We start from the raw sequence: 24,609 nt of genomic DNA on the forward strand, positions 1-24,609 counted from the left end.
AGGGCTGTTAAAGGCCCCTCAGAGGAAAATGGGAAATCAATGCTGGGAGGACCAGAACTTCCATATCACAAGGGTGAAGTGAAGTGAAGTGAAAGTCGCTCAGTGGCGTCCCACTCTTTGCGGCCCCATGGACTACACAGTCCATGGAATTCTCCAGGCCAGAATACTGGCGTGGGTAGCCTTTCCCTTTTCCAGGTCATCTTCCCAACCCAGGGATCGGACCCAGGTCTCCCAAACTGAAAGCAGGTTCTTTACTGACTGAGCCACAAAGGCAGGAAACAACTTAGACGGGAGGCCGCTCTCCATTTACAGAGTCTCACTTTTCTTGTGCTGGGTCTTCTGGCTGTCAGATGAGTCTATGTGCCCCATTTCAGAAACGTATTTTCAAGGCATTAAACTATCTAATATTACAAAGGAAACAACTACATAGAAGTATTATTATCAAATCAGTATATACCAATATATCAAAAGTATAATTATCAAATTTGCTACTTTTAAAAGTAGCAGATCATTCAATGGCAAGATCTAATGTTGGGGATAATACTACTGTTTGAAGCAGTGATGAGCATAAACAACTTTTGATAGAACTGAAAGACCTATAATGTGATGCAAAAGAATTGATTCTTACTGGTGGTAAAATCACAGGTACAATAACTACTAAATTTTATTTAAAAGTTACTAAAATTAAAGAGGCATCTTCTTTCTTTTCTTTTTTTTTTTATTTTTTATTACAGATCCAAGTTCTTAGGTCCTCTGAATTCTATCAGTGGGTATCTATTAAGAAACCCTGCACTGAAACTTAAGTGAGGAAAAGTGTATTAATGTACATGCTGGTAAATTTGGAGGTCTGGGATAGAGAAATTAAAGTGACTATGATTATCTCTTTTATTTTAGAAAGTTGAGGATGAATTAACATAGGAAAAAGAGAGGGATAATTTGGAAAGCAGTACTTTGAGGAGCAAAAAGAGAGGTGTGAAATCTTGGTACAGGGGTGAGATAAATTTGACCAGAGAAATGTAAATTTGGCTACTGCAATGAACACCTAATTAAAGTTGAAGCTTTTGAGTGTATGGTGATAACAATCTATATGTACTCAAAATCAATGAATATGAGAGTATACATAAATTAATGCCAAAATAAAGAAGATTAAAAGAAAACATTTAATGACATTTTGAAATAACATGTAATTTTTCTTTTTCCTTTTTTTTCTTGGCTTTTCAAAATTTCTTCAATAAACATATGTTGCTGAGAACAAATAGCAAGGGACAGAAAAATATGGTTCTGCAAACTGAGATTGCAAGAGTTTGGGGACTGATGTGGAACATTTGTCTTGGTAGCAAAATCCAGAAATTATTAGTAGAATCCATGAGTCAGTGACTCCCTCAAGATAGAAAAACATCTTTCTCACTTTATCAAAATTCATGTTGCAAATCAAGATAATTTTTTTAATTGTGCCAAAAATACTGAGATGTTAAGGCTTAAAGAAATGTTTTGAATGTGAATACATGGGGCAAAGTATTGCACATTTTCCTGGCAGAAATCACAATCACTACTCAGAGCACATTTATACGAATCTTTTTTTCCACATGGATTCAACCATTTTCTAAAAAGAGAGAATCTATGCCTCCTTTTTCAAGTAAATTCTTTGAACACACACATTTGAAAGGAATAATTTTTTTCTGATAATACTTTTTGCTTCTTTATTGCTAAGAGTAGGGTCCCCAGACCACTGTACATTTCAAAATAATGCAACCTATTACTTAGCCAGTCCCCTGTCTTCAGTAAGTACCATAAATCTGAAGCTCGACAGGTATAATTCAGAAACTCCTACAAACATCACCTGCCACTATAATTTCTACCGCATATTTTTATAATGGGCCTCACAGAGGACCTGCAGTGCTATTTTTTCCAGTTCTTTTGTGACTTCAGGTCATATTTTTATGCTAATCTTTTTTGTTGCATGAATATAAAAAAAGTTGATGCTAGACTGGTGTAAGTCAATATAAAGCAGAATAAGTACAATTCCATATTATCACAATGTGAAGTAAAAATGTTAGCATTACTGTATTAATAATGCACAGAGTATATTTATGTTTATTCAAATTTTGTTGTTTCTACATCTTATATTAAGTAAATACATTATGTAGTCTCTATGTATGTAGCATTTACAGAGAAGGTCAATAAATATACAATTATGAGAGAGGTTCAAAAGTTGTATTTCTACCGATCTACCACTCATTGCTGCTGCTGCTGCTAAGTCACTTCAGTCGTGTCTGCCTCTGTGCGACCCCACGGACGGCAGCCCACCAGGCTCCGCTGTCCCTGGGATTCTCCCGGCAAGAACACTGGAGTGGGTTGCCGTTTCCTTTCCCACTACCACTCACTAGTTACTCTTTAACCATCTACCAGTTAATCATCTTTGCTTTCTTAGTACTTTTTCTTTCTAACATATATAGGGCCTGCTATTACATAATTCTATCAGGCTGCAATATACTTCCAAACTTATCCTGTAGTAAATTTTCTTTAAGTTCACTTTGAGATATCTTGCAAAAGCAATTCGTCCATTCCCAACACACCTCATTCATCTTCACTCAGATTTAAAGTTCTCCTGTTTCCACATTTACTTTTTTCTGTTTATCAAAATCTCACTACATTTTAGCTCAAAAGCTTCAATCTTTCAAAAATACTTTCATATTTCATTCAGAACTGATCATTTATTGGTCTGGCTATCACAACAAATAACTTATACCTCTATCATACATATGACTTTATCACAATCTGTGAATGTGTTGCTTTCCATATAAGGTTTTTATTTCTTTGAAGATAGCGTTTTGTCTTACCTATATCTCTTTATAATCTGTAGAAGGTCTTTGTTCTGGCAAGGATCTTGATAATGCTTATGAAATTATATTGACTTGTGTTGGGCTTTTGAACTTGACCAGTGATGGTTGGATGTGAAGGACTCAGAGGGTTTGATACTAAAAAGCAGCATAGTGAATTCATATTTAGGATTTAGAAGAGTTAGGTAGAAGCCCTTGGGAGGGAAAAAGCAAAGTGCCTGGGGCAACATCAACATGAATGTGACACCTAAACAAGTGTTATAGACCCTGCCTTCTCTGTAGACATGGCGCCTTCCACATGGGGAGATTGGGGAATTGTCAGAATTTGCCGGAGCGGCTACAATGAAGCAAGAACACAGTAATGTGGCGGCCAACCCCCGCCAGGTGAAATCATCAGGCTTGATTCATCTGGGCCCTGACATCTTTTCACTTCTAATCAGATCCATGGAGAAAATCCTTGTACTCTGTGTCTTGTCTTGCATCTAAATATTTTATATGTGAAGACAGCCACAGACTTATGTGAATGCCACTTGATATAAATAGAAGGCTTATACTCTATGGAAGCCTTATGCCAATGCCTAGGTTCCAATATAGCATGTACGTTTCACCTTGTTTCTCATTCTAAAATCAAGTAATCATTTTTCATTACTTTTTTGGAATAAAAAACATACACACTCATCCACACATCAAGCACATTCAGGCACACATATGTTTGCAGGCATAAAGAAGACTGATTTTACAACTGACTTTCTTGTTAAAGCACCAAAGATCACATGAAGATCCAGCTGCCCTGAGGTTTAATTTCTATGAAGTTATCACAACAGGACATTGGGCCCCATCTGACCTGAAAACTCTACAGAGGAGATGTCTAATACCTGGATGGTATGCAGTCCACATAGAAAGATGGCTCACGTACTTTGCTACTTCTCAGGTAATGTCCTGAAATGAATTTCTTCTGTTTATTGCATCATGATAGTGTTGCACTGACACACGGAAAATATAAATTAACATTGCCACAGAGAGCGCTTTATTATCAGAGATGATCATACCTAAGGAAGAAGTGTGGATTTTTATACTTCTAATGGCAGTGGTAGTGTTACGATATTAAGTGACTATGAAACACGTTCTTGGGATCTTGTCCTCACACAGGAGGTGTCACGTGCTTCATAGACAGTAACCAATAGCAGAACCGCCAGTTAAATGGAACGTTTATTGAACACCATGTGCAAATACCCGTGCATCACCTATCCCGTGGAACTCTCATGAGAAAAGAAGTTCATGGATTAGACTGTCAAAATGGGAAGTACTGTAAAAGCTCTGGGATAGAACCATGGGAGAGAACCTGGGATAGAACAGGAAATAAGGATTTGAGGAAAGTGTCCACATCCTTTATCTTCTTCATTCCAGTTTGGCTCACAACCAAAACCTGAGTTCTCTGTCATGGTTTGTAAGGATAATAGATGGATAATTTATATCTGTATGCCCATTATTTCTAAGCCCTTCACTCTAAGATTAACTCATGGTATTTCATAGGTTGGATAATTACCTGCTTACAGAACAGATGGAAAATCATGTTTCTACTTCACTACTGAATCAAGAAAGTGTCAATGTCTGTTTCTGATTTACAATCATGTTAGTTAAGGGTTATGAATAATGCCTTTGGCAAACTTTGTTGTTTTATTTGGAAGGACATCAGAATAGTAAATATGCATATGTATGCTAAAGAGTGCATATTTTCTTTCTATTCCCACTGATCTAATTGATTAACATCCTACCAGGTCAAGGGAGGCAGCTCAGTCTACCTAATATAGTTTTGTTCTTCATAGAGTGACTATTTTTGACTCTACAGTTGCTAATTATTGATGGACAGCAGCTGAGATCTGACCCAGCTACTGTGATGGATGAAGTCCAGAAGTTTCTGGGAGTTACACCTCATTATAATTACTCTGAAGCGCTAACGTGAGTCTGTTCTCATGCTTGATTTCATTTCCATTATTTGCCATCATAAATTATCACTGGTAGGTGTGTATATAGCATCATTAATACTAGCTATGAATTTATACATCATTATGCTTCTCAAAAGCAGTCAAAGGAATGTCCCCATTATTCATGTAGTACAACCCTTTTGAATACCAGGATATTTTACCGGCCTAAGAATATGCCTATAGAACACCTTATGGCCGTTTTATATATCACAGATTTCCCTTTCTGTGAGCTCTTTCCCGACACAAGTTTATGTAAATGTTGTACATGCCTACTCTGTGCAGAAAGTGTCCTTGGAATGGAGGTTACAGAGGTGAAACAGATGATCTTTATCCCCAGGTAATTTGCACATTAGAAATAAAATGTTGATGGCCACAGTTAGCCCTGTGAAAATGAATAGTATTTCAGGCAGAACTGGGAAAAGGATACATTCATGTTTTACTCTGTATTTATTACATTGTATATAACCAAATACAATCATATATAACATTGCAGTGGTCTGGTATTGTACAGTAAACCTCCCAAAACCTACCAGCATGTAACCGTAGCCATTTTAGTATGTTCATGGATCCTGTGGGCTGGGAATTTAGACAGGACATAGCCAAGACAACTCGTCTCTGCTCAGAATAGCTGGGACCATATCTGGGAAGACATGAATATCTAGGTATGACTTGAATGGCTGGAGACTGGAGTTTTCTGGAGGCTTCTTCACTCACATCTTTGGCTCTTAGACTGGATGGCTCAAAGCTGAGCTCAATGGGAGGAAATCTCTCTGGGTGGCTTTCTTGCAGTGAGCATCCTAAGTCACTTCAGTCATGTCCAACTCTTTGGAACCCCATGGACATAGCCCACAAGGCTCCTCTGTCCGTGGGATTCTCCAGGCAAGAATACTGGAGTGGGTTGCCATGCTCTCCTCCAGGGGATCTTAGGGCCCCTTGGATCGAATCTGAGTCTCTGAGGTTCTTTACCACTCCCAACCCCTGGTAGTGACTGTGTGTTCTGAGAGGGAATGAGATGTGGAGGGAACACGGTTCAAGGCCTTCTCTGACCTAGTCTTGCAAGTCATGCAGCATCACTTACACCATATTCTATTGATTGCAAGCAAGTCACTAGAGCCAGTCCAAACCCACAAGGAGGGAAAGGAGCCGCCTCCTCTTGCTGGGGAGGGGAAGGGCATGCTGCAGAAGAGAATGGAGGTGGGGAGGGGGCTATGGTTGCAGTCAGCTTGGGAAATAAGGTCATGTACTTTGGGTAATTAAAAATGCAACAAAGAAGGAAAGAGGCAAAATAACAAACAAAAGCAAAAGCTCCAAGCTGTCAAAATATACATTTAAAAGGTCATGTACTTGACTCCTTCATGAGGCCTGATATAAAGCCTATTACATTTTAGGCAAAATTTTAACAAGCCTGATTACATAATTTCCCAGTTCACAGCAGATTAGAATCAGCAATTAGACAATTAGAGAGGGTAGTGGAGGGGCAGGGAAAGCAGTAATAAGATTGGGTTTTTCCTTATCCACTAAAACACGTCTAATAAAGTTTTTACCTACACATGGAAATAACACACGGTATGGCCCCTGTTGATTAAGTAGACAGAGCGTCCTCTAATATATTTACATGAAGAGTCATTGATGTCAGCACGGCCTCCCCTTACTCCCTGCAGTAGTTCAGGGCATGATTTTAGCCTGTTTACTACAAATAGTTCCGGCATGATTTTAGCCTGTTTACTACAAATAGTTCCTTATGGTTCAATAAACCTGTAAAATCATACTTTTAAAGAAGAGATTACAAACAAGTACAGAATATTTGGTTTTTACTATGTCTCACACATCACAAAAATTAATAACTACAGTGATGTTCAGTGTAATAAAAGAACCCTTGTGGCAACCAGCTCATGTCCTCAAAGTTATCTAACAGTTATTTGAGAAAGCCTTTGCATCTTAATTTTGTAATTTCATGCCTACTAAAACCAAACCATAAAACAAGGAATTGATATAATTTAGCAGGAATAAATGCCCTTTGTTAGACTTTGTGTTTATAACATTGTCAATGCAATAAATGATACCAGGACAGCAAAATAATGTGGACTCAAGGTTTTAACAGCTTTATCTAAAAGAATGACTTTCAGTAGTCTGGATGGCTCTCCTTCCTCAGATCATATTAAGCTCTGCCTCATAACAGCTGTTTGGAGAGTGAGAGAGACAGGAGCCCGTCCTGAGACCTCTGCTCACCCAAGAGCAGAGGAGATGCTCTGTGTGTGTAAATATCTTGGCTTGGTTGCCAAAGCTGTATTTTACCTTAATGCAGTTAAACATTCTCATCCTGAGGCAGAGATGCTGTTTAGGGGACCGTTATGCCACCTCTCCCATCTCATTTTGCACAGCATGCCAAATTGTTTTTCCTCTTGGGAAATTAATGAAAACCAAAGAAAGGCCTATGATAGGCAAGATGCAGATTGGAAATGTCCAGGTTGGAAATGACTCTGTCTTCCTTTTATCCATTTACCCAGTGATGTATTTAATTTTAATTGATAACATGTACTAGGACAACCTGGACTGTGCGGATCAGGTCTCTAATAATAGATTGGGCAGGGAACTGTGAAGAAAATTTCCCTCTCCCCCTAAATGAGTTCACATATGTGCAGAAGCAAATTGCAGGTGCATCGGTATTATAGGAATGGGCCCAGGGCAACAAAATATTCTGCAACTAATTAACTTTACATCCTAGTCAATTATGCTTCATCCTTCTAAAACATCTGCTGAGCAACAAAAATGCAAACCTTTTCGGTGTTTTATGCATGCAGCAATTCCCATAGCAGTAAATTTAAAATTTCCCTTCCTATTTGGTTTATTCTTTCCTTTTTCCTACCTTGTTAGTCCTAAACAAAAATTCTTACATATCTGAGTTTAAACAAATAATTAGGTTACACATCTTTCTTTTGTAACTTTGTGCAGCCAAGGACGCAAAACAATGTTAGAATTTTTTTTATGAGTATCGAGATCTGAATGGTCCAATAGAATCATTCACCTTCAACAAAAGAAATGAAGAGCTGTCTAATGTTCCACTCACCATTTGTATGCTGCTGCTGCTAAGTCACATCAATCGTGTCCGACTCTGTGCGACCCCATAGACAGCAGCCCAGCAGGCTCCCCTGTCCCTGGGATTCTCCAGGGAAGAACACTGGAGTGGGTTGCCATTTCCTTCTCCAGTGCATGAAAGTGAAACGTGAAAGTGAAGTTGCTCAGCCGTGTCCGACTCTTTGCGATCCCATGGACTGTAGCCTACCAGGCTCCTCCGTCCATGTGATTTCCCAGGCAAGAGTACTGGAGTGGGTTGCCATTGCCTTCTCCACACCATTTGTATAACCTGTGTCTTATTTTCTCTGGAAAAATATTATATCTTTAGCCTTTTAATTTCCTCCTTGAAAACTGTAAATGTTTTGAACTGTTAAAAAAATTAATATTTTTCTTAGAAGCTTTAAAATTCATGTTGTATTCAAAGAAATATATTTACATTATATTGTCACCTTAATATATACTATTGAATGATTTCAAAGAAATTTGCTAATGTATTTTGACAGGGAAATCACATAAATAAGAAAATAAATATTATAAAATCCTGTATATATGATTGTAGTTTTGTTGATTCATCCTTGATCTTTTATGGATGAATAGGTAAAATATAAAAACCCAATAATTTCATCATAAGAAAAGACTAAATATCCATGTCCTTTTTCATTACATTAGAAATATTCAAAAATATATAATATATAGTTTATTTAATTTCAAGTAAATTCTCTCAAATTGATTCAATGAATATTTATATAATTGAATTAAATTAAATCAAAGAATGAATATATGAAAGTGCATTTCCATTGCACGATTGGTGAGTTTCTCTCAAAATTCTGTATATAATTTATAAATCATTATGTCTTTATATTCATTTATATCTTTGATCTTTTGTAGTTTTGATCCCCAAAAGGGCTTTTGGTGTCAACTACTGGAAGGAGGAAAGACCAAATGCCTTGGAAAAAGCAAAGGTCGAAGGTATCCACCCATGGATCCAGAGGTAATATTTTCCTTATCTTTGAAATTCTCTGGTAGTGTTGAGTCCAACCATGCTCTGCTTGCAGCACAATAAGCCAATGAATCTGAACAAGGAGGTGTTGGGACCAGGAATATGACTTTATTCCAAAAGCTGACTGACAGAGAAGATGGCAGACTAATAATCTCAAAATGACCATCTTATCTGGGTCTGGATGCCAGGTTCTTTTATGGATCAGAGATGGGAGAAAGTGAGGAAACAAAGTAAAAAGGCCGTTAATCTTGCAAACATTTCCTAGAATGGCAAGCCTCAGGCAGAAGGATGTGTTAATTTCTTCCTACCATCTATCTACAGGTGGACAGAGTTCTGAACAAAGGCACTTTAGTTTAACAGTCAGGCAGAGGGGCAGGATTCTCTGAGGAAGGCCAGAGAATCTTATAATATAAGATTATAATGACAAAAGCAATGGAAAGCAAGTCAAAGGAACAGTTCCAACATGGAGTCAGAATTAATCCTTTCCCGTCACAGTAGAACCCTGTATATACAACTATTTCAAAATTAATAGACAATAAATTTGATTCCTTTTTCTTGTCTTTCTTTGCTATCAAGTTTTATATATTTAGCAGAGTGATAGACCAACAGATAGAGATGATTAGGAGATATTTATGGGAATTGTATGCTGTTGGGATGTAATTCAAATATAAATACTGAACAGTAACTTCTTTTGAAATGTGTAAAGGGCTCAAACAAATAATCTAGTAAACAAGGATTTTTGTATAAAATAAATAAATATTATTGTTACATATTAAATATGTATATCCATTGCCTATACCATGCATGGTACTGAGTTGAGCCACGGACAGTAAACTGTTCTGATCAACAGTTACAACATGTGATGGGGAGGTTTTTCCATATCACCAAGCAAGGCTCAGACACCAGCTGGGTCTCCACAACTCAACAAAATACTGACACTGTCTACAGAGAGAGAGAGTGTCAGGTCCCACAGGGAAAAACAGCAAGCACTTCAGATATCCAGATGATACCACTCTAATGTCAGAAAATTAAGAGGAACTAAACAGCCTCTTGAGGGTGAAGGAAGAGAGTTAAAGAGCCAATTTAAAACTAAATATTAAAAAAAAAAAAACCTGAGCTCATTGCATTCGGCACCTTTACTTTATGGCAAAAAGAGGGAGAAAAGGTGGAAGTAGTGATAGATTTCCTCTTCTTGAGCTCTGAAATTACCATGGATGGTGACTGCAGCCATGAAATCAAAAGGCATTTGCTTCTTGGCAGGAAAGCTATAACAAACCTAGACAGCATATTGAAAAGCAGAGACATTACTCTGCTGACAAACATCCATATAGTCAAGGCTATGGTCTTCCCAGTGGCTAGGTACAGTTGTGAGAACTGGAGGCATAAAGTAGGCAGAAGACCAAAGAATTGATGCCTTCAAACTTGGATGCTGGAGAAGAATCCTGAGGGTCCCTTGGATAGCAAGATCAAACCGGTCAGTCTTCAGGGAAATCAGCCCTGAATACTCCTTGGAAGGACTGATGCTGAAGCTGAAACTCCAGTATATTGTCATCTGATGCAAACAGCTGACTGATTGGAAAAGTCCCTGATGCTGGGGAAAGATTGAGGACAGAAGGAGAAGAGGGCGTCAGAGGATGAGATGGCTTGATGGCATCACTGATGCAATAGACTTGAACTTGGACAAACTTTAGGAGATGGTGAGGGACATGGAAGCCTGGCATGCTGCAGTCCATGTGGTCACAAAGAGTTGGACATGACTGGGTAACTTAACAACAACAACAAAAAGCCACCTCATTAACATAACAAAGTATACCTTTATCACTATCTCACTTAGGAAATTCCAAGTGAGCCTTGTGCCAGGAATGGAGTCAATAACCAACTATATATTTCTTATTATAATTCAAAATGTCACAAATAGGATGCAGGATAAAACAGTTATGAGCCTAAGTTTATTATAGAAGAGTAAATTAGTTATGGTCACTTGTTTATAATAAAATACATAAAACAATATCAAACTGTAAAAAGGCAGGGGAGAAAAATCTATCAGTAAAAGTTATAGTATGAGGAGACAGAAGGATTGGGAAACTAGTTAGCAATCAACTGAGCAGATATAATGATTTCTCTCTCCTAAGACAGTGTGGGCATAAGGAGGATGGAAGTGATTAGGCGTTACTATGGAAATAGAAGAACCAGAAGGTCCTCAAACTATACCTTTGAACCCAATAATTTCAAAAAGGCTTCAAAAATCACGTTGATCTACCAAGAAATCAATGTAACGACTCCACTACTTCTATAAACATCTTATCCAGAATTTGAAGTGTTCACAATCCACTTGAAGGGAAGAAATGTAGTGAAAAATCTAGTGAATGATACAAAAAAAGTAGCTATCTTGAATCCATTTCCACAGTATACAAAAGTTGCTAAGGGAACTTTTGGAAGAAAGAAACTAATTTGTGCTAAAATATTGGGAAGGGTTTAAGAGAGATGGTGTAAGTTTGACCAAATGGAAACGGCTGTCTATATTTCACAGGAAAAACATTCACCTCTGTTATTTTATCAAAAAGACACAGAACTTTGTTAAATGGGTTCTAATATGAGATAAGTGACATCCAGAGGGAAAAAACCCATTTACAAGTTTTTTGTCTTCTTGGAATAAAATAAACTAAAACCACAGATATATTTTATAATCCTTTTTTCAGCCACTCATCTAAAAATTGCCAATCACTCCAGCTTGGTTAGGAACATAAGAATCCCAGGAAAGATCACTATAAGGACCTTTATAATAAGACCTTATAATATTTGTGAAGTAGAAAAGCTTAACGGTTTTTTCAAAAAATCTGTTTTGGTACTAAATAAATACAGAAAGCATTTTATAACATGGCAAGTTATTTGTTTAATCATGAAATTCAGCTTTTATGATTATGTTGACTGATTATCTTGATGTTGTGACCCAATCTTACAGAAAATGACCAATTTCATAAACATAGGTGTTTCTTTTCTGTAGATTTTGTGCCACATCTGGTCGCTACTTATCTCATTCTTCTTTAGTATTACATGCCTCTCATCAACCTCTTCATCAGTCCCTCAGTAAATAGGTGTGCTTTATATTGAGTGGGATGCCATGCCCTCCTCCCTGACAGATGGTATTTAATGTATAAAAATATTGACTCAATGTTGTATACCCAAAACTGATATAATATTGTAAGTCAAATTATACTTCAGTTTAAAAAATTCAAAAAAAGCTAATTCTCCAAATGCTCTAGGAAAAATAAGATATATAAGTTATTCCTGGACCCATTTTTATTTTGCAACTTTACTTCTGTCAAATCTTTCCTAAAGGTAAAAATAAATGGCATCCATGGGAAAAGAGAAAGAAATGCCTGTTATATATTTAGTCCCACTGCCGTAGAATTTCTTAATAAATTTGCACAATCTCATTTAATGAACTAATAACTTCCTTTGTCTTCCTTTTGCTTTCAGTCTAGAACCTTCCTCTCTAATTACTACCGAGATCATAATGTGGAGTTGTCCAAACTGTTACACAGACTGGGCCAGCCTCTGCCATCGTGGCTGAGACAGGAGCTTCAGAAAGTGAGATAGCCCTGCAGAGGAGAGCTAAGGCTCACAAGATACTGACTTTTACTGTGAAACAGACAAGAAACCCCCATCTTTTATCCCTTTACTGCACCTGTGATTGTCAATAGAGGACCGTGTGAATAAATCTCCTATCTTTTTCATAAAAATGGAAACGATTAGATATGCACGCATTGGCGATTACTAGCATAATTCCTATGTGAGCTTTTGGGAAATAATGTGGGGTTTTATGGCACTACCCAGCTTCCAGTGTGGGGATCATGACACAACCCAGTTCCTCTGTTAACCATAACATTTTGGAAACTATGTTTTACTGAGAAGCCTGATTATATGCAAGTGACAAGTTGAAATTTTAAGAAAAAGACTGTGAAAAAAAAAACAACGAAAAAGACTGTGATGTCTGTAAATGAGGCTGGTAGGAACCTAATATCAGAATTAAGGGTGTACATTTTCCCTTGCTAATTTGAAAACAATTTTGCATTTGCTGTGAAATTATCAGTGTAATCTTATATTCTTATTTTGAGCAGTTATTATTTATTCTATTTAGCCCACACGTTTTCCTCTGTTAATCCTCTTTAGGAATGTCCTTGACTTGCCCAAGTTGTGAAGTTGTAACCTCCCACATGCTTGGTCTGTTTTGATCTTGTAGGAGGATACCATCTGCAATTAGCTCATAATAGTATTTTATCTGGCCAACCTGCCAGTCTTGGTGAATTTTGCATTCTGGCTCCAACACCATCTATCAGAGATTTGGGGGATCAATGAATGTGAAAGTGCATACTTTACATAATATTAACTACTGTGTGTAAGGCCATCTTTCCATGGGTAAAAATCTTACCATACTATTAATCTAGGTATTTCCACTTTGATAACGATGTAGTATTTATATATTTTTTTCACTATCCCCAGAAGAAAAACAAAAAAACTTTATTGATAAGACTGGAATGAAAATACAAATATGTGTTTACAGGTAGAGTGAGGCACTTGTGCCTTTTATGTAGTATATGTCAGTCATTTAAAGCATGGACTTTTATATATGCCAGTGCATATACTAATGCAGAAGATTATGTTTTTAATGCCTATTTAACAGAAGAAATGTAATCTAAAATTTACCTCTTTAAACACCACAAATTCTCTAAATTAAACCCTATTTCTCAGTCATGTCATCCAAAAATTAATTTCTGGAGAAGAAATGATACTCTTCCTGTCTTAGACTTGTAGGTTACGCTCCCATTTGGAAATTGTTGTCATGCTAGTTGAATTTTTGTCTCATTTGTCAATGAAGATATGTTAAAGCTTTGTTAATCTTTTCAGTGATACATGAGGGTAAAATCTGAGCAGAACAGAAAATCAAAGTAAATTTGGAACATTACCTATGAATTCACCCTTCCTCCAGAGTAATTTTTCTACAGGCTGTAAATAACATTCCTTTCCCCTATAATTTTTGAGAAATTATGCTTGACATAATTCAATGTCTTCAAAGGAAATGGAAGATCTTTATTTTTGTTTGTTTGTGGTTTTAAGCAAACAATTCAAATATAATCCTAAAGAGAACCAATAATTTTTACATAGTTTATTTCAGGATTCAACTTTGGATTTATACTTTATTAAAATTTTTGTTTGTTTTTCTTTTGTTTTCCCACTGCATCTAAAGGCTCTCTCTATTTTTCAGAAAATGTTAAGATTTTTTCTGGGCATACAAATCACAAACAGTTGCTTTTGTTGATTCTTTGTTAGGTGTGAGGCTTAATTTCTCAACCTTACTGTTACTTAGGTGAGCATGTGCTTGATAGCATTCCATTAAGCACACTAAAATCATAACAATTGTGTATTTAGAGCTCTAACTTTTTTGTTAATTTCCTCCAGTTTGCATTCTAATTTTTTCTTTTGTGAACTAGAGATTAACTTTTCCCCCCATAGATATTTATAGAAATCAGATGAGATACTTTTCATATCAGGTAAAATTCATGTAATTAGGAGTCCAACTTATCTCTAGATTTTTTTACCATGTAACTAATTTTCAGCATTTTCTTATTTTTCCAAATAATATATACAGTATCATTCACCTATGTGCACAGAGCTGGGAGCAAAATTCCCCCAAATTCCAAGTTCAACTAGTCTCTTCTCCCCTGGTTCATTTCAATCAGTGTGTACATTTTTCTTCCTAAGACTAATAATATAGACAACAAAACAAATTTTAATTTAATTATGTAATTCATCTCTTACAGTGAACTACTTAGAGGGATTCTGGGCTGTGAGAAGATTATAATAAATCTGAAAACTTTTAGTTTTAAGAATATCTTGGTTTTCTCAATTTTCACCCACTGGCTATTGAACTATTGACTCAAGATTTAATATACATAATTCTTTAACATTCTAAATAAATTTTCTTTCTTTTGAATGACATACTTTTTAAAATTTTAAAGAACTTCCTAAAACCTTTAAACAAGTCAGTATCTTCTCCTCGTTCCTTCTTTTTCTTTATTCTAATTGCTTAATTTACAAATATAATAATTGATTACATTAATAAAGACAAGGGACAATATTTGATAGAAATCTATATCAAAATATGTGTGCTTGGCAAATACCAATCTCTACAAATTATAAATCTCATGCAAAAACAAATGGCCTCAAAATAATTAAGCAACAAGGGAGAATTTAGAGAGAAAAATATATACTCTAACACTGTATTTTTTCTAAAAAAAGAGAAAAAAAAAGCTCTTCATCCAATAAGAGATTTTACTTGCCTTGATTTCAACAAACCCATCCACATGTACCTTATGGAGTTTTCGTTCTTCTGTCTCACGGTTTTAATATGACATAAAGTAACCTGTTCACCATGAGTGTCGATTCAATTATGCGAACAGTTTATAGTCCAGTGATATTTTAAAAGCCTGTTTTTGGTGGCTAGATAACGTATTAACTATTTGCTTGATGGAGGTTCCCTGAAAACAGTTGTGGTAAATAATTTCAAAAAGAAAGAAATCAAACAGTCTTGCATATACAATTTAACTTCAACGATAGGAACGCAGCTTGGCCATGAGTACATATATATAGTCTACTATATATAGGTATAGATGTATATATATACACAAATTAATATTTTCTTGTGTGAGCCTATGAGGTGGGCAGGAAAAGCAGAAAGAGAACTCTGCATTTACTGAAATTGTTCAATAACTGATGTATTAATAGTACATGCATAACATGTCTTTGGTTCTCATTTCTTCAGAATAAATACTGTTGCTGGTATGGCCACTAAAGTAATGTTGTTTCTCCTCTGAAGCCCAAAGTTTGAATCAACAGATGAATCTTTTTCTTTCCCTTTTGCTTTTTCTGCTCTATACACACTCCCTGAATCCAAACATATAACAAGTGTAACCAGGAAGCTAGGAGAGTGGATTTTTCGGTATCTGGGTTTTGCATCCCAATCCTACCTTGAGCAAGTTGTGTGGCCTCAAACAATTTGGGGAACTTCTCTGAGTCACAGTTTTCTTTTCTGTAAAATAGAGACAATGGAGTATTACTTATTGGGTCATTGTAAACATTAAATGAGAATATATTTAAACAACTAACCACAATGCCTAATGTAGTTATGCTGGAACATGTTTGTTATGGAAATAATGTATAATATTCAAACCACTCTTTCTTCTTTCATCAAACAAGTATATGTTTTTCTACCCCCTTTAATAATAAAGCATATATATCTTAAACATATAATTAGCTGTATTTGGTTAAAAAGAGAAATTTTATTCACCATCATTATCCAAAAATACATTTTGCATGGCTCCCTGCTATTGTATTGATAAGCATTCAGAGCAAAAGTGTTCCATCTCAGTCCATTCTATTAAGGTCTCTTTATCCCTTTCCTCCTACTTACTTCTCCCTCCGTTTATCTAGTAGAATATCTCCCTTGTATATCTCTCTCTTCAAATTTTTCTGTAGCTGGCTTCCCTGGTGGCTCAGCTGGTAAGGAGTCCTCCTGCATGCAGGAGATCCAGGTCCGGTTGGAAAGATCCCCTGAAGAAGGTAATGGCTACCCACCACAGTATTCTTGCCACTATCACCGAACCTATAGCTTTATATTGAAGAGATAAATGCTGTTCCCTCAGATGAGACCCTGAGGACACATGGATCCCATTTCAGTAGCGTGGCAAACTAAAATGAAATATGACAACAGACTTAGGTAATAAGAAGTTATGCCATTGTCCCAGGTATCATACAATATATACAATCTCCAACCACTTCTTCCCTCAGCCAACTTCAACTGATAGAAATAATAAAGTGAGCATTTATCAGCATGTGTCCTAGTCTCTGAAATGAACCAATGAATAAGACCCCCTGGTGATTTCTGTAACAAAGTCTATCAAACTATTTGAATTATTTCACCCGGAAGAAACCCAGTGCATAATATGGTACACAGATTTCTGAAGCCAGAGTCACAGTTCAGCTCCTCGCAATCCCACTTCGCACTGTGTAAGTTTCCTCAGGCACATTCCCTACACTCACTATGCTACCATTGCCTCATCTCCACATTGGGGATGATAATAACAGCCACCTCTTGCGGTTATTGTGAAAATTATGTGAGTTAAAATACATAAAACAGTAGCTGGCCACTGTAACAGTGTTTGCTATTGTTAACTACTTTGTGTGTATCTATTTTAGATGTACAATACACACTTTAAAAAAGCATGTCCCAAAAGAGTTGGTTTCATGTAAATTTAATTAAGTGTATTCAAATCACAAGAATCCACAGCCACGAGACGGTTATAGGTAATAAGAAGGCAATAACAAGGAATCACTTAAAACATCTCCATATTTTAAAATTCTAATTCTGTCAATTATTTCTATATGGGTGACCAAATCATCAGATTCCTCTGAGCCTCATTACTTCCTGAATAAAGAACTGAGGATAGAAATCCAAGAAATAAGCATGGGATAAAAGAAACTAAAGTCCAAGAACAATGAATAAAAATTTATATTTGAACACTGAAATATGTTCATTAAATTCAAGTTTCCTGGAAGGGATGGATTTATTCATTATAACACTGAGAGAAAGTGCTAAGTAGATCATCATATCATCATATTTATTTAAAAAATGCAACATTGTTTAGGCATTATTATTGAGGAATAATGGAAAAGAGAAGTTCCCATTGATAAGTTCTAGAAAATATCAACCTAATTTCTTTAAATGGAGGATAAAAAAAAAAAAAACAGTGTAGTCTGTAAATAATACATTGAATGTAACAATATGTGCACATGGGCAAGTCTGCAACTAAATTTGCAAAAAATATTCCACAGAAAATTAATTGTCAGGACATAAATCTAGATGAGATGGAATGTCCAAATTCCTCATGTGATTCAGATACAAACAGTCTCAGACAACTCTTCTTGAGATTTAAAAGAATGCACATATTTAAACTTTTGCAACCCCAAATATAACTAGATTTCAACAAATCCTGTCAGCTTTATCTTCCAAACTATTTAGATCCTAAGAATGTTGCATCATACCTAAACTTGGCACCCAAATTCAAGCTCCCACTACCTTCTCAAAGGGAATTAATAACTCTTCTCACTTACAAATGTGGCTGCCTGGACCTATTTCCACTTCAATCAGAGCCCTTCTTTGACCACCTTTCCCATCACTGCCCCGTTTTCTCACCGTCTTCAGTTCACACCAGCCTCCTTACTTTCCTCTGAGCCTATGTCAAACAGGAGAGCAGTTTTCACACTCCCTGTCCCCTTAGCAGGAATGCAATTCCCCAGCCACCTGTACCCCTCACCCCCCTCCCTCCTTCAAGTCTTAGATGTCACTTCTTCAGACAAGTCTTTCCAAACCCCACACCATCAATCTCCCTTCTCTTTACCTACTTGATTCTTCTCCCTACCACGCTTATCAACTGACCTAATTTATTTGTTCATTTGTCTGCTTCCCCTAGCTACAGTATAAGGTTCATGAGAAAAGGGCTTTCCTTTTGTTCATAATTGTGATACCTTCCTGTGCCTGGAGTTCTCTAGAAACTTGTATAAATCCTCAGTAAATTGTAGTGAAAATAATAATTAAAAGTAAAGTCAAGATGCTAAGAAACATAATACATGTAGACATGTAGAGGACATACAGAAATTAGGAATGTCGTAACAGAAGTTTGGGTATTGACAAGGAAAATGAAGTTAGCAAGAATAAGAATAGGTTTCAAAAACCTGTTTGTCTCAAGAACCTGTCACAAAAGGAGACAGAAGTTATAGAAAGGTAAATTTCCTTTTAATAAATTTCCCTTTTAGTAAATAGGGCAATTAGAATGATCTTCCTGGAGGAGTAGTAATTTTCACAAAATTTTAAGTCTTTAAAAACAGAATAAATTGGAATTTTAAAGGAAAATAATAAAATGAAAATCTCAGCTTTATATTCCCTTCTCATTCTGAGGACTATGATATTAACAGTAAGAAAGAGGATATAACATTTGATGGAGAATGATAGCTAATGTTTGACTGGTTGATTAATTGTGTAGAAATATTTCTATTTTTCAAGTATTTAATTTATTCTTATATTTAAGAATGCTGCCAAACAATCTTATCTACAGACTAGGAAAGAAACTTGTGAGCAAGGGACTTATCTCAAACGCTAGCCTTAGACAGAAGAGGAGTAATTGTCCTCATTTTCAGATCAAATCATCTTCCCTAGTCAGGAAAATACATATGTTATATATATTTATATATAGTATATATATGGAATATATGGATGGATGTATGTGTGTGTGTGTGTCTGCCTTAGTGTTAGTACAAATGTGTACACATGTATCACGTGTATGTGCACTGTAGTGATACAGATCAGTAATCACATCTCCATTACAGGAAGCATGCCAAAATATTATGGTTTGAAAAAAAACCTGAAATTTGTCATCACTGGGAATGCAGTACTGTTATCTTTTTCAAGCTGTTTCACTTCTAACAGCAGCAAATAAATACTTTTATTTTGTCTATAGCATTTTATTCTTCACATTATGACACTTATACTCCTTATCACCAAATTCTTTCTTTCTGGTTGATTTTACAATTCATCTTCTCCAATAAAAGTTTTGTAACAGGAATCTAATGAATTAGGCCCCCCAGAAAGAAAAGCAAATTGGTCTGTTTCAAAGCTCAGAGCTGCCGCAGTAAGTTCTATGGATTTATTGCAGACTCCTCCACTGCTCCAGAGAGGATGCCGAATGCATTGTTTCCTAGCCTCCTTTACAACTTTTTTTTAAAGGAAGAAACTGCTCAGACCTATTCCGCTAGAATCATAAAAGACCCGGAATTCACAGAGCAGCCAAATAAGAAAAAGTCATCAAAAAGATGAGCACTGGAGAAAACAGTGATTGTGTGGGACACTCAAATACGGCATTCAGGTACTGGTCTTAGAAAGCCTATCACATGAAGAACCCAGGAAAACAAGGAAGGCCACAGAAATAAACCTAACTCTTTGGGGAAACATCAGACAGTCCTGGAGGGTAGAATCGGGCAAGTCAGGACATCCTTGTGATCCAAGAAGCCCAGAAGAGAAACAGCGCCCACGACGTCAGAGATTGTGGCTTGCATCTCAAAGAGCACAAAGCGAGAAACCTAGGAGAGGGTTATACAATAAAATCCTTGACTTTATCCATTGTTAAATTCTAGCAGGGGATTGTCTTTTGTTGTTGTTGCTGCTTACCTTGCTAAAGTGAAAGTCTTAGATCTCAGTCAATCGTGTCTGACTCTTTGCAACTTCTTGGACTGTAGCCCACCAGCCTGCTCTGCCCATGGGATTCTCCAGGCAAGAATACTGGAGTGGATTGCCATTCCCTTCTCCAGGGGATCTTCCCAACCCAGGGATCCAACCTAGGTGTCCGGCATTGCAGGCAGATTCTTTACCATCTGATTCACCGGGGAAGCTCCTTAGCTTGCTAGGAGGAAACCAAAGAGAGCTGGGAAGGTCGCATTGTGCTACTCTTAGGCACACGGATGCTTACTAATTTCTGCAAAGGCTGCAGGTCTGCTACATGTGTCTTGATGTCCGCTTTAGATAAAAAAGGAAATAAACCTCAAATCACTGAATTCATTGTTAAAATAAGTTTAAAACTAGGAAGAAAATTAAGCACAGCATTTACATGATTAAGTAAATGGCTTTCATTTTAGTTGGTATCGGTGATAGCTATTTCACATCCATAATTTATCAAGTCATAATTTAGCAACCAATAATTTAATTTAGAAGGATTGTGAATGTAAATGGATCAAGTGGAAAGTACAAATGAAAAGTTGCTAAAAATTCACCATTTTCCTTTTTAACATGCTTAAATCATTTTTAGATAAGAAAATAGTGTGAGTAATTGGGATAGTATTTTTGATTAAAATAATTATTGTAAGGTTCTGCAAATGAACAAGAAATTTGGGAACAGTAAATAATAGGCAAACTTTAACATGCTACATTGGTAATATTATATGAAGTTGCACTTTTCCTAGCATTTATGAAGATAAAATAGATAACAAAAAATGTTTGTTCATGACACCCAAATACTTAACAGAAACATTTTTTTTTGTCTATGTGTTATATACTAACTGGTCCATTTATGATTAAAGACATATTTTAATTTAGGCTACATTTGTTCATATTGACACTATTCTGCAATTGTACAGTCACCAATTTTATTAAGCAAATTACCTCCATTCATATTAATAAAATTGTTTCAAGTGTATTATGTATTATATTACTACAGACAGGTATTAGAGGCGCTTTCTATGTTTGAGGAAAAGTCCCCACCAAATATTCACATGTCTTCTCCTTGCTTCTCCTGGAGGAACGCTGGGGCCTCATTATCCCACAGTAAACCACTGCTGACGTGTCGTGATGGTACTTGTCCAAACTTCCCTCCTTCATTCCCCCTACAGACTTAGAGTGCCATTTTTATCAAGTTTTAAAAATAGGCCATTCATGTACTTCTACTGAAATACTACTGCACCAGTATTAAGCTTTGTTGATCAATAGAGCTTTTAGTTTATATTATTAGAATTCTTTTTTCTTCAAACGTTCTGTCTCTTCTTGTTTATTCTCCAACACAATTTTAGTACTTGAAAAAAGTAAATAAATACATTAATTCTATTAAGGTTTTCAATGGAACTGCATTATATATAAAATGTAATTTAAAATATCATTAAATTGTCCAGTCTTTCCATCAAAAATACTGTGCAGTTGTCTTCTTTTCATATAAAATTATTATATGTGTAATATAAGGTTTTAGACATGCTTATTAAGATATCTATGTGCATGCTAAGTTGCTTCAGTCACATCCCACTGTCTGCAACCCTGTGGACTATAACCTGGCAGGCTCTTCTGTCCGTGGGATCATCCAGGCAAGAATACTGGAGTGGGTTTCCAGGCTCTCTTCCGGGAGATCTTTCCAACCCAAGAATCAAACCCATGTCATCTCATTCATATTAATTAGTCCCTAGTTTCCTCCATGCATTTTATAATTTAGCTGATATTAAGCATGAGGAAATTTTTTCCCCAGTGTTATTTCTAAAGTAATAGTTTTAATTATGGGGAACCTGGGAGAGTTATGAAAATCTTTTTATTATTTTGGTTTGGTACTATCTGACGGCTTTCCAAAATTTTTGGTTTTCTCAGTTGATTTTCTTGAGTTTCTTGGATAGCAATTTTTGAAATAAAACAATCACAATCGTTTTATCTCTTCCCCTCATATGGCCATATATCATTTTTTATTCTGTCATTAAGAACTTCAAAAAGGTTTTGAATTTTAAATTAATAAACATGTTCAGTTTGGATAACTTAGGTTTGTACAAGTTTGTACTTGGTGGGGCATATATGAACCTATAAAGTACGTTCAATGGTAGACTCATTTAATCATTTTAAGTTTTAAAGCTTAATGTAGTTCAGATTTGCTAAATATGGCATTTTATTATATTTAGCAAACTTTATTAAGGTTTAGGCATTAGGGCGGAGGAGGCAATGGCAACCCACTCCAGTACTCTTGTAAGATCCCATGGATGGAGGAGCCTGGTGGGCTGCAGTCCATGGGGTTGCTAAGAGTCGGACATGACTAAGCGACTTCACTTTCACTTTTCACTTTCATGCATTGGAGAAGGAAATGGCAACCCACTCCAGTGTTCTTGCCTGGAGAATCCCAGGGATGGGGGAGCCTGGTGGGCTGCCGTCTATGGGGTCACACAGAGTCGGACATGACTGAAGCGACTTAGCAGCAGCAGCAGCAGGCATTAAGGATAAACCCTAGGGTCTTCAAAACATAAGTATAAATAAGAAAGAAACATATCTGGAAGGTTTGTAAAATGAGAGCAAATCATGAAACCATTCCTGAAGGAGCTTGTTAGACCTCTATCACCTACCTACAAAGCCCTGTGAAAGAGTTTCACATACTTCAAACGTTAGAACCATTCAATATTGCTCCATTACAAATACTAGCGAAGTATCTGTAAATTAATAGATTTACAGAAATAAAAATATTATCTGGATATTATAGACAAAACTTGCAGTGATAGGAAGAGAGTTCAGAGATACCTGTATATAGCTAAGCTACTCAGTATGAACAGTGCCAAAACAAATTTTTAATTAAAATGACTAACTTTGACATTAATCATTTGATAAAAACAGAATAATTTTAAAGCAATCTTCATTGGATTAAATTTAAGAGGAATATGCAAGTGGCATTTTCAAATTTGCTTTCTATAGTATCTTCTACTCTAACAAGGAGACACTGTTATTCATAAGATTAAAAATCATCAAATGAAAAGATAGCTATACCTGGCAAGAAGAGTTAAAGTACTATTTCACTTCATAAATCGTGACTTTACACAATGAGATAACAGACAATAAAAACGTATATGGCCATGCTGTTTTATTGTTGAGCTATATCTAATATCTTCATGACCACTACCATATTAATCTAATAATTTACTCTAATAATTTATTTTATATTGATTTTTCCATCCAGAATATAAAAATGAACACAATAAAATTAATTGATCTGTTCCTAAGAGATATCATTTAGCTTTCACTAATCAGGAAACATAAAAATAAGTGATAACATTGTACTTATGAACTTCTTTCAAAAAACTTCTTGAACTTGGGTCAAAAAATAGGTCTTCCCTGTAGCTCAAATGGTTAAAGAAATTGCCTGCAATGCAGGAGACCCAAGTTCTATCCCTGGGTCGGGAAGATCCCCAGAAGAAGGAAATCACAACCCACTCCACTGTTCTTGCCTGGGAAATCACCTGGACAGAGGAGCATGGCAGGCTATAGTCTGCCATGGCAGACTTTGCCCAGGCAAAGAGTCAGGCATCACTGAGCGATTAACACTACACCATTCAGGAAACATAAAAGTAAGTGATGACGTTTTACTTATGAACTTCTTTGAAAAAACTCTTTCAAAAAACTTCTTTCAAAAAACTCCTTGAGCTTGGGTCAAAATCATAGGAATTAACATTTTTATAACATTGATCTGCCAATTCCCAGGCTTATGCATATCCATCTGATTGTTTTCAGATCATTAATTTAAATATGTAAGAAGATGCCAACTATTCTCAAATACCCATTCTTTATAATCAGTTGAAATATTTCTTGTATCTCAGACCCTCAAAGAGCCTACATCAGAGATCCTTGAAATTGATTGACCCCTTTCAGATGGGTTGACACTTCAGCTGTAGCTTCACATACATGAGTCATGCAGTCACTAAATAGATATTTATGTGTGCATGCTAAGTCTCTTCAGTCGTGTCCAACTCTTTGCGATACCATGAACTGTAGCCCGTCAGCCTTCTCTGGCAGTGCGATTCTCCAGGCAAGAATATTGTAGTATGTTGCCATGGCCTCCACCAGGGGATCTTCCCAACCCAGGATCGAAACCACATCTCTTATGTCTCCTGAACTGACATGTGGATTGTTTACCACCAGTGCAACCTGGGAAGCCCCTTGATATTTATAGAACTCTTAAAATAATTCAGAATTACCAGGTGTTAATGAAAAAGATACACCCTCTGCCTTCCTGTTGTTTAGAGTAAAGCAGAGGAAGATACATATGACCAATCATTTCAATGCAGAAAGTTAGTTTTCTGTTAAAACTCTCCATGG

At 36.2% G+C, this 24,609-nt stretch overlaps 1 protein-coding gene across 2 annotated transcripts in view; it reads left to right on the plus strand.

Moving 5' to 3' along the window:
* The window catches only part of LOC133071876 (bifunctional heparan sulfate N-deacetylase/N-sulfotransferase 4), a 255,396-nt gene extending 242,896 nt beyond the window's left edge, over positions 1–12,500 (plus strand). Inside the window, exons 10-13 of one of the 2 annotated variants that reach the window (XM_061164723.1) lie at positions 3,601–3,771; positions 4,690–4,799; positions 8,789–8,891; positions 12,381–12,500. In XM_061164723.1, the coding sequence (XP_061020706.1) occupies positions 3,601–3,771; positions 4,690–4,799; positions 8,789–8,891; positions 12,381–12,500 (504 nt within the window). The remainder of the gene's footprint in view (positions 1–3,600; positions 3,772–4,689; positions 4,800–8,788; positions 8,892–12,380) is intronic. The other variant, XM_061164724.1, reaches the window with a different exon arrangement.
* The last annotated feature ends 12,109 nt before the right edge of the window (positions 12,501–24,609 follow it).

This window comes from Dama dama, chromosome 17, assembly GCF_033118175.1.
Source record: "Dama dama isolate Ldn47 chromosome 17, ASM3311817v1, whole genome shotgun sequence".
Classification (NCBI taxonomy): Eukaryota; Metazoa; Chordata; class Mammalia; order Artiodactyla; family Cervidae; genus Dama; species Dama dama.